Raw genomic sequence first — 10,656 nt, forward strand, 5'->3', positions numbered from 1 at the left:
GACCTGTTTTATGAGCCACATGTTTTCTCTTCTTTTTTTTCTTAGGTCAAATTGGCACCTACAAAGAACTGTGTCCAGTGACGGAACACATTCATAAAGCCAAATTAAATTCCATCGCAAATATGAAACTGTTTTCAAAACCACGTTTCAAGCTGAAAAGAGTGCCACAAGCAAAGAAAAATTATAAGCATAAATTGCGTACTGGAGATAAATTACCAGTCCCTCCCCAAACTATTACCTCAAACATTATTAAGCATAACACTACTAAAGGAAAACCTCTAAAAAAGAATCAAACTAGTTACTCTGTATCACTACAGCGGCTCTGTGGCATGAGACTGCAATCTAATTAGCGGTGTGGCTTGCATCCATATAACTGAATTATCATGACTGCTCTTTTTTATTATTAGTTCCCTCTTCCAGAAGGCAGAATATTTTCTGCTGCATTGTTTTCATTTATGCTTATTGATACTGAATTTAATTACGTTTTTCTAGCTCATGGTACTTAGGAAATTGGAAACTGCCTGCTCAAAATTAAAAATATATTAGAGAAATTAATGATCAGTTTACTCATCAATGAACTGGTTCAGATGACATCTATTTGGTCATTAAACAAAGCCAATCAGCCACCAGACACATGAAATTTCTGTCAATGCGTACACGTTACACGAATCAAGAAAACACGCTTATTGAAATTTTACATGCAAAAAGTATGTATTTTTAGAGCGGCAAATTTTGGCCCCTTTAGTCACACTGATATCATCAACAGCATCAAGGCCCTCATCCAGCCACCACAGTGATGAAGACCAGATGACCCAATTCAGCAAAGACTGAGGTGTGAACTTTACAGAGGTGAGGCGTCCCCTGAAGCTAGTGGGACCAGCCAGGTATGAAACACAGCACATAAATACACCTCGGCAGGATACGGGCATACGTGTGGATGATGTGCACTCATCAGCAAATGACAGGGCTGTGAACAGTTTATACACGCAGCACTTTTCATGGCTCCCGATCTCACGGTGGCTCTTGGCAACAGGAGAGATGGAAGAACAAGTTTCCACTTCCACAACAGGCAGCCTTGAACCCAAGGGAGAACTGCAGGCTCATGAAAGTTGGACAAAACAAACAAACAAACAAACACCACCCAGACTTTGTAATCGGCTCTCCCCATGTCTAACCCTACTGTTTCCATTCAACCCTACCCGACATTTGCTTGTTTATTCTAAGAAAAAGTGGGAACAGACATCAATCTGACGAGTACTGATTTTCTTGAATGAGTTAGTGCTTTAAAATCCTGGGATCCCGCATATTAAAATATTAACTTACATCTGATGAAGCTGATTCAAGGATAATTCCAAATCCTGAAAGAGGGGTTTCTGGTTTTAAGGGGGGTTCAACTGCTTGCAGACTCGATCGTTCTGAGTTTGCTGATAGCTTCTTTTCGTTCTCTGCAGAGTTGGGTTTCTTATTCATGGTAATTGGTTCAACAGTTTTGAGGGGCAGTTTTCTCTTTTTATTTCTCTTTCTTGATATTGTTGACTTTTGCGCACAAATCAAAGGAACAGGAGGCTGCTGTCTGTTTTGAGTCCCAACTGAATGAAAGTAATGAATTAAATTTATAGACAAAAGCACATGTATAACCACACAGACGCACTATTAAACTATCGTCATACTGAACTTATCCTCTGGATAAGTGGTACGGTTTTCAGGGCTGTTTGTGCATGTGAAACAGTTACATTTTATCACCTTTGCATAATTTTCCAATCTGTACAATAGGGATAATGACATTGAGCTCCACTACGAGATTTTTCAAGACAAACTCATGAATAGCGGTTTAGGAAAATTAGGAATACATGGCTCTTTTTCCTAGAGACCACTGGATAGTCGTGACACAAAGGACTTAAGCAATGATTAATTTGTATACTCTCTTGAATGACTGAGAATCTCAGTGTCTCTGAGCATCTTTCCCTGATAAAGTAAGATAATACCAGTGCTAATGCAATTACAGTTATTTTTATGAATGTAGTCACCAAGTTAATTAGCTCAGCAAGAACATTTCAAGTACAATTACATCAAGAATGAGCGAAAACACTATTCAGTAGTTAACTTCTGGGAAAAAAAGTAACCCAAAGTTGCATGAATTTGTTTTGCTTATACACAGAAACTGACAGTTCTCGTGTTACCTCTGAAATCTGAGACACTATATATTATATTTATCAATATTTTGCATTTTCCAGTATCCATAATCATTTGTACAAATTAAGGCACCAACCCTGAACCTGTATCAATGTGAGCAAGTCCTCCAGCAGAATGCTAGGCAGATACAAGTACATGTCTGGATGAATCAGTAAGATCAAAGTCAAAACAAAAAAAGCCAAAAATGCTACACATGCAAATCAAACTAATTCGAGCTACAGGTGAACTACAAATGGCCCTCATCTACAAAACTTGAGGAAAAAAACAAACCTCAGAATACTGTTTATTAAAAGATTTCTGGGATATTTCATTTCTGGCAAGGATTTACAAGACTGTAGTCTGTAGTTTATCATTTAGAAGGAAGGGTGTTTGAATACTAAAATAAATTATTACACTTTCACTTACATGTTTGCATTTAGTTTTCTTTTTCTTTTAGCAACAAAAATACCAAATTATTTTTTTTTGTCTGCAAAACCACCATTTCATGCCTACCAGAAAATATGAACTATTCTCAGTGAATCAAGAGATTCACTAATGAGTAAGGTACTTATACTGTAGATACGTCATAAATTAAGAAATGTTCCTGCTATTGAAGAGCCAGCTCTTCTGGCATAAACCCCAGTTCTGTACCTCTCACCCACAAGCCATTTTCAATCATGCACATAATTTCAATGAAATCGGTGCAACTGTGTAAAGAATTCCCTGTCCCAGCAAAGACTGTAAAACTGGGTCTTTCTGTGCTTCTTTGTAAATCAATGACTTTTAGAAAATCATTTTTATGTTCATCAACTGATATTACAAAACCTGTCCGATCCTTCCCATTGCTCACTCAAGCATTATACACCGTGGAGACAAGGAGTTTAGTCAGCTCTTCACTCCACCCATATTTCAGTTAATTACTCAACGCTCCCTTTTCTTACAGAGGTCTTATCCAGCCACTCTAAGAGAAAAAGCTCCATGGCTCCACTCTCCATCACTCAGAGTGGATGGACAACTCAACCATCAAAATCTCCAACATCTCCAACTCCTCATTAGTATTAACACTAATTTTTAGGAAGTATGGAGGCTGCAGCTTTACAGTAGCCTGTGATGACCTACCTAACTCCTAGCTGCCACAGTCTCATTATCTTGCTGGCTCTGGTGCTCTTCTGGCTCTGCACTGTTCTGTTTCAGCTCCTAATCTATTGGAAAACTAGAGTCGATAGTTTTCCCCAATGAACAGATTATTGCTGGTTCAGCCATTAGAAGAACTGGTAAACCAGCCTGAAGAAGGGTGGAGGCCACAACATGCAGCAGCTAGCTCAGTTGAGGCTACCACGGAGCTGTAACTTGAAAGATGTTCGAAGGAAGTGTTATACAATCACTTTAAGTAGCCTTCTATTTTTTTTTTTGTACCCCTAAGATTAGTGAACTCGTAAGCAGATAATAGGTAAAGTAGCATTTTGCCCCTCTGAATGAAGACACCATGAAAACAAACCAAGTATATGACATATTGACCTATCCACTCAGCTCCCATTACTAGAGTATCTAATCACATTAGATTCTTTCTTCTTTTTAATTTAGCCTTAAAAGATTCCTACAATAGCCCAGGTTACAGGCAAGGATCTGAGAAGTAAAAATTACATTTCCAAGAAGCCTGGGAAAATTTGACTTTAAATGATGTCAAAAGAGCACGAAACAGTACAGGTTTTCCTGAGTCTTCACATAGATTTCTGTCTTACTGGACCATTCCTCCTAACCAGGAGATCATAGACTCATAGAATAGCTTGGCTTGGAAGGGATCTCCAAAGATCATCTAGTCCAACCCCCCTGCAATGAGCAGGGCCATCTTCAACTAGGTGCTTGTCATAGATACACATGTATGGGACTGGTCATTGTACCTGCTTGAATCTGCATCAATTTTCGCATGGTCTTGAGCTCTTGAAGAATAGCCTGTAGGGTTGACTGGCAATTACACGTACAGCAGTTTGGTCCAATTGATGAATTCACCATTGGGATTTCTCCTGAAAGAGGAATGAAATGGGGGAGAGACAATGTAACCCACACAAAAACACCCAAACAACAATTACCAGCAGACGTTTGAAATTATTATCAATACACCTGATCGTGAAATTAGATCCAAAGCAAGAAAGTAACTAATTTTCAACACAGTCCCTTTTAAGAGGAAGGGGCCACTAGTTTTTATCCAATTACTAGTTTGTGCAACCATATACAGTAGGGGATGCAACATTACATGGGTTGGAGAAGACTGCTTAAAGCGTGAATACAATGCACTCTTCACAGCAGGGCTCTCTATTGTCGGGCTAGTTCATCTTGAATAACAATAGCACCAAACCTCATTATAAACATGTTCACTTTATCACACACACACAAAAAAGCCCATCTCCTGGAACAGTCTTTCAAAGAATAAAGACAGTCTGTGTAATAAAGGTTTATAGCGTACATTAAATGAGGGCCTAAGAATTTTTAAACTGTTTGAATGTTGCATGTGATTCTTTACCATGTGAAGAATTGAGAATGAAAATAAAACACCCTACTCAGAGGAAAAAATCAAAACAAAACAGGATGGAACAGAACCATCATCAAGGAAAGCTTTCAAATCTGCTCTTCTGTTTGCTAAGGTGGCATTGTTTTCTGTGGCATGTTTTCCAGCACTGTGACCTACAAGATGGGCTTTCCATAGTTTCCCTTTGAAAATTAATACAATAGTTCAACAGATTCTTCTCTTCTAGTAATTCTTTCTAGTATTTAACTGAATTTACATAGTTTTAGTTCTAGCCCTTAGCAGTGCTTTTATTACTGCCTTGCTTTCCAGAAGTTTTGCATCATAGGTCCTGAATCAGGACAGGCTGTAACAGCTGAGAGATTTCAAGTTTTACCTGAATAGTTGTACCCTGCACTTTAGTTTAAAATACCTGCATCCCTAGCTTTAGTACCGTGAACAAAAATTTCAAAATTCAACAAAACACCTAGCAGTATCTGCTTGAAACTGAGGCCAGATGGGATGCACCCCCCTTCATTTCAAAATGTGCTTAGAGTCATTTAAATTGATGGCTATTTTACTGCTCATTAAAGCATGCAAGAGGAGGGATGATCATTTTATGAAGATAGGTACAAATGGATTTAACAAAAATCATCTCGCTTGGTGTCACATGTGGTGGACTTCAGAGACTGTATTTCCCTTTTTCTTCCATAGCCTGACACTTATCAGGTGCCCTTTAATCATTACCTAGCTAAAGTGAACATAAGCAACTCATTTAATCTTCGCTCATAAATCCTCCCATTTTTCATTATTACTTTTGCTTTCCTCTGAAGCCAAAGCAGTTTATTAATACCTTTTTAAGTTTGGTTTGTGTTCTTTCATCAGAGCTCCCTGATGTCACACTCACACAGGTGCCCTGACTACAATCCTCGTTTGAAATGGCTGAAAATCTGCCCACTGCTAAATCACTCCCACCCTTTCCTAGTTCTCCCAAGGTGCCCCTCCATCCTCAAATCTCCCTTCCCAGGCACTTGTTCTCTACCTCCTTCCATTCAGTCCTTCAGCTCTGGAGCAACATCTATCAGACTGGAGCAAACTGCTAGTCATTCTCCCAAAAGTGAGCTACTTGTGATGCTAAACTGATGTGTCATCTTCTGGGTGTCACTCTCCTCCTTTCCTCAGATATTTAGATTGTCCACATTACTGCAATTACAAATTTTGGTATTATTTTAAAATATCATCCATGGACACAAATTGTTAATACTGCATTAAGATAAATGGAGTAGTTTAAAAATCTCTGCAAATCTAGCCAATACGAATGTAATAGTTCCACCAGCTTCTTCTCTCCAAGGTTTCAGCTGTAAATAAAACAACTTTTTAAAAGTAAACAGCAATCTAGAAAACAGGCTGCGTGTCTCAAATTAAAACAAAAAGAGGCTACTGACTTAGCAGGACTCTGCCTAGTTTGATCTCACCTTTCCTTTGTACACTGGCTATTCACTGAAAGTTCCTTGGGGCATGGATGGGATTTTATCTTTTCAATGTTCCATAAAGTGTTTAGCCCACTGTTACAGGCACAGAGGGGTAAAAACCAAAACTATCTTTACCTTTGCAGCAGATTACTCAGAATCCCTCAACTTGGCTCCATCAATACCCTTTACCTATCTGTTCAAGGTAGACTTTTAAGTAGATGAGGTTCAAGACTATGTATAACTCAATAGCATCAGCATAACTCCATACCTTTCAGTAAGACAAGCAGGTACCCCAGAAATGGAGTCTCAGGAAATTGAGAGAGTTTTACTAATAGAAGGCAAATACATAGTAAGAACATCCTTCCTCCAGTGCTTTCTCAGTTCTTTTAGACTAATAAATTCCTCAGGATGAAGTCTGTCCTCTTTCTTGATCAGAATCCAATATTCTAGTGGGCTTCTGGAAAAAATATCTGAAAGACTACAGCAGGAAACAGGGCTGGTGGCTTTTGTTTCCTTCTTAACAAAGACTCTACACCGTGGTGAACTGCATGTGAAAACTTGGACAAATTGTATCAGTAAATACCTGTGCATCTTTCCTGTTGCAATATAACATGTTCCTAATGAAAGCACACAGGCTCCTGATGGAAAATCAAAGGGTCTATTTTCCCATTGAGGCATGGGGGATTTACATTATAATCCCCGTTAGCATTGATAGAAATTACCCATGTAAATCTACCATAGGTACTGGAAATGGGAAAAGAGACCACCAATATTTCAAATCAAAGCAGGGTTCTACTGAATTCATACATATTCATGAGGGTTTTTTATTTTCTTTCTATCGTCCCTCCTCTGATCAGTTACTGTGTTGTAAGAAACATCTTGTAGAGTGTTCTCAGTCATTGTTCCAAGCACTATCTTTATCATTTTTAGAGGACAAAAGCAACCCTTTTCAACTTGTTATAAATCAATTTTTAATTTTAAAAGGAGAACAGACTTTTTATTCTTATGAAGGAGTCTTTAAAGAGCCATCTCCCTCTCTTTTGGAAGCTAGCCAGCAGGCAAATTTGATACCAGCTTGTATGATTGAGAGAAGGAGATGACACAAATACATTAGTTGCTTCCCCTGTGTGAGCAGCAAGTAGCCCAGGACAGTGGTTCTTGCAGCTGGGTCTGCTGAGAGTGAATTCACCTGGTGTAACATTGCTACCACAAGTTTATATTTGAAAAGCATGCCAGCGCAATCCATTGAAAATGATCTTGACACAACCAAAAAGCAATTCAGCTGCTGCATCACTGCCAGACTTGCTACAGAACACAAGAAACGAAGCTGTTTTAGATAGACTCTATGAGTCTGTTGTCTCTCATAGGGCAGACATGCTACTCACTGTTTGTAGCCCCAAGAGGCTTCCACTAAAAGCAGTGGGTCACACACATCTACCTCAGATCCTGACTTGCCACCTTAAATCTCATTTGGAATAAATCACTTTGCTTTTCAAGTATGTTCCTACTCTTCCCTCTCTTGCAGCCACACCTATGCTCCCCTCATTCCTCCTTTTCTCTCGTCGTCTATTTTTGCCAATACCTCTCTCACAACTGCCTCTATAAAAGCAACTATTAAACATCCATTCCAGCCTCTCCTTGAACCACCTTTACCATGCAAGTAGATAACTATACTAGTTAGATGGACTTAGCATGCCTATTACATTCAAATTTGAGTAATTCAGACAGCCTACAACATGTATCTTGGCTTCCTATACGGTATGTATCCACAATGGACAGAAAGAGTTTCTGGACTCAGACCGCCTGCTATAGATGCCTGGACATCTCCCCAGCGATGACCTAGGCCTGACAGCTCCAGGTAATAAGCTTACAGCCTACCTGAACAGTTCTGCTCTGACGAGTTTAAACACTATGGTAAGTACCAAGGAGTAGTATCTCCCCTTAGGTATTGTCAGCATTTCTACACCCAGCTTTCAAGGGCTTTGTCCATCCTCTGAGTAACATCTAAAATATTGAGTTAGATGCTCAGGCTCCAAATGCAAGGGATGGGGGGAATCAGGCATATTACAATGCCTGCCCAGAAGAGCTGTATGCTGGGTGAGGAGCAGTTTCAGAGCTTGCTCACAGCCCAGAAACACATCACAAGTTTTCCTTTCCTAGAGACCAGGCTTCAGAGCCAAAGCAGCAAAACTGCTGGGCAGGATCGCCAAACCCCACCGGTGGCAGACACCTGTAACCAAAGAGCTACGCAGATCGTCTTTTCAAAGGCGGCCAGCGGAGAGGGCCCACACCCATCTTTATGCAATAACCTAAAAGATTGCATTCCTTTCTGCAGCAGGACAGCTGCAGAGGGAGGGTGGAAGGTGCTCCCCTGGTGCACTTCCCCAAGAGCTGGGAGCCTGGGCATTCCTCCTGCCCAGCCCAGGAGGTCACTCAACCTACCCCTTCTACTGTCTCACAGACCATTCTAACCTGTAAGAGATCATCAATCAGCCGAACTCTTCCTCCTCATAAGAAAAACTGAAGCACTGACATTTTCTTGCATATGGGGCCAAATCCTGTCAACACGTTTTAGCTCACATGCTGAATCAGGCCCCTGAGGGGATAGAGGTGCTGCTCCACCTAAATTCTGGATCTGGGAACTAGGCACCTAACCTGGGCAGGCTTGGGCACTTTTGGGCACGCAGAGAACTGTCCCTGCTGGTGCCCAGGGACTCTCAGGGCAAAGAGGGAGATGTGTGATAAATTTTGGGACCTTCCACATTTAGAAGGTTGTTATGGTGGGACTTTGGGAGCACAGTTTTAGCCTTGGATGCTAAATCCCATCAAGTGCTTTCCCCTCTCCCCTGGATCTGCATCTTGCAAAAAACACACAACTATTTTTTGTATTATAAAACAAATAAGACTAGCATGACTTACTGCAACTTCTTTCTTCAGGTCAACTGGTATCTCTGTGTGAATCATTGCCTCTACAGAGAAACAGTCAATCTGGTGAAACCTAGGGCTGTATGTTTTTTAGTGCAGTGACAGTACTTCCTAAAGGACAGTACAGAGAATAATAATAATATTTTTCTTTTTAACTGTTACAAGCAATGAGAACTTGTGTGCCTTTAGAGAAGGATGCACAGCAGATGCTCCTATTGGGAAGTATGAATACCTTCAGAATCAACTGGAAATTGATAATGTTTTCAGATGCAACCTCATATTTTTTTATTTTCCAGAATTTAGAACTGAGGTACCCCTTTAATATAACCTCCTCCTCCTAAAATCTAGGATTGAATATCAGGAGAAAAACTTTCTGAATTGAATTTAAATCGTTAAAGATGATTTTCAGGAACCTGGCAGTAAAACCTCCACTCTCTGGGACTTAAAACAAGAAAAAAGCACTTTAAGGGCACACTGCCATCTACTTTAGGGCGGAATTCTCTGCCAATACAAGATGGACCATGCTCTAGTACATGCTGTTCATAGGTAGACTCCATCATCTCATTTCTTGTATCTCCCATCGGAATAAAAGCCTAAGGCTGTGATGGGATTTTGTACCTGAAGTTCAGTGGCCAGTTATAAGGCTGATGCCACCCCCTTAAGAAAGTCAGCAGAATCCTGCTCCGCAAGTAGTGTCACAACAGCGCTACATTACTCATTGCAAAGAGGAGTGGTAGAGGTTGACATTTAATTAGCTACGAATTTAATAACAATGGCAAAAGCTGTTTTAATAAGTACTGTATAGAAATTAAGGCTGTAACAGCATTGAGTAATTCTGTCCTATCACCAGGAATCCATTTTAAAAGCTAAGACAGATGGTAGCAGAATGCACCATGCCACTTTCGCACCTTTTCAAAGTGATAACTATGTGCTCATTTTGTAGACTCTGAACTATAACTGCTTTCAGTGCAGCGGTACAATAAATCATCACAACAAAGGCAGAAATTTAGTACAGTACCAGGAGAGGAAAAGAAAAAAAAGTACTATTCTCAGTATCTAATGCAGATCATACCATTGGATGCCACGGTTCGCGTTTGATTTTGGAACGTTTTGGATCGAGTTCCGTATTGCCCTGAAAAATGGCTAGCTTGGGGTGGTAATTCATTCCATGCACCGCTCTGTGAAGGATGAAGGCTCGCCTGGGACTCTGCAGGGGGATTCAGGCGCTGGGCCCAGGCTAAGTCTAAATCTTGGGGCTCCTCCTTCAGTTTTTCTCCTTCTTTGCCAACTCGTTGATAGATTCTTCCAGTGCTGTCATTCAGTAATCTTCTCATCCCTGTAATTTGTTTTTTAATTTCCCGGCTTTCATCTCCTAATGAAAACAGAGCCACAGTTATCACTGTAAATTAGCAAAAACGGTAATGGGTAGAGATTAGTGACTTTAGATGCCAATAAGAGTTGGAGTACAAAAATAAATAAATAAAGACGAGAAAGAAAAGAGATGGTTGAGCAGTCGTTGGTATGTACCAGGCTATGCTTTAATGCGGCGATCGCTGACATCTCTCATAGTTGAAAGACCTGCTG

The 10,656-nt window shown here is 40.2% G+C and overlaps 1 protein-coding gene across 1 annotated transcript in view; it reads right to left on the minus strand.

The window, feature by feature from the left end:
• Positions 1-10,656, minus strand: part of BEND7 (BEN domain containing 7) — a 43,565-nt gene that overhangs the window by 21,900 nt on the left and 11,009 nt on the right. The window contains exons 3-5 of the mRNA XM_009706129.1: positions 10,145-10,444; positions 4,074-4,196; positions 1,324-1,589 (exon numbers count right to left, since the gene is read on the minus strand). Coding sequence (XP_009704431.1) covers positions 1,324-1,589; positions 4,074-4,196; positions 10,145-10,444 — 689 coding nt within the window. The remainder of the gene's footprint in view (positions 1-1,323; positions 1,590-4,073; positions 4,197-10,144; positions 10,445-10,656) is intronic.

The sequence above is a fragment of the Cariama cristata genome, unplaced genomic scaffold, assembly GCF_000690535.1.
Source record: "Cariama cristata isolate BGI_N322 unplaced genomic scaffold, ASM69053v1 scaffold15858, whole genome shotgun sequence".
Classification (NCBI taxonomy): Eukaryota; Metazoa; Chordata; class Aves; order Cariamiformes; family Cariamidae; genus Cariama; species Cariama cristata.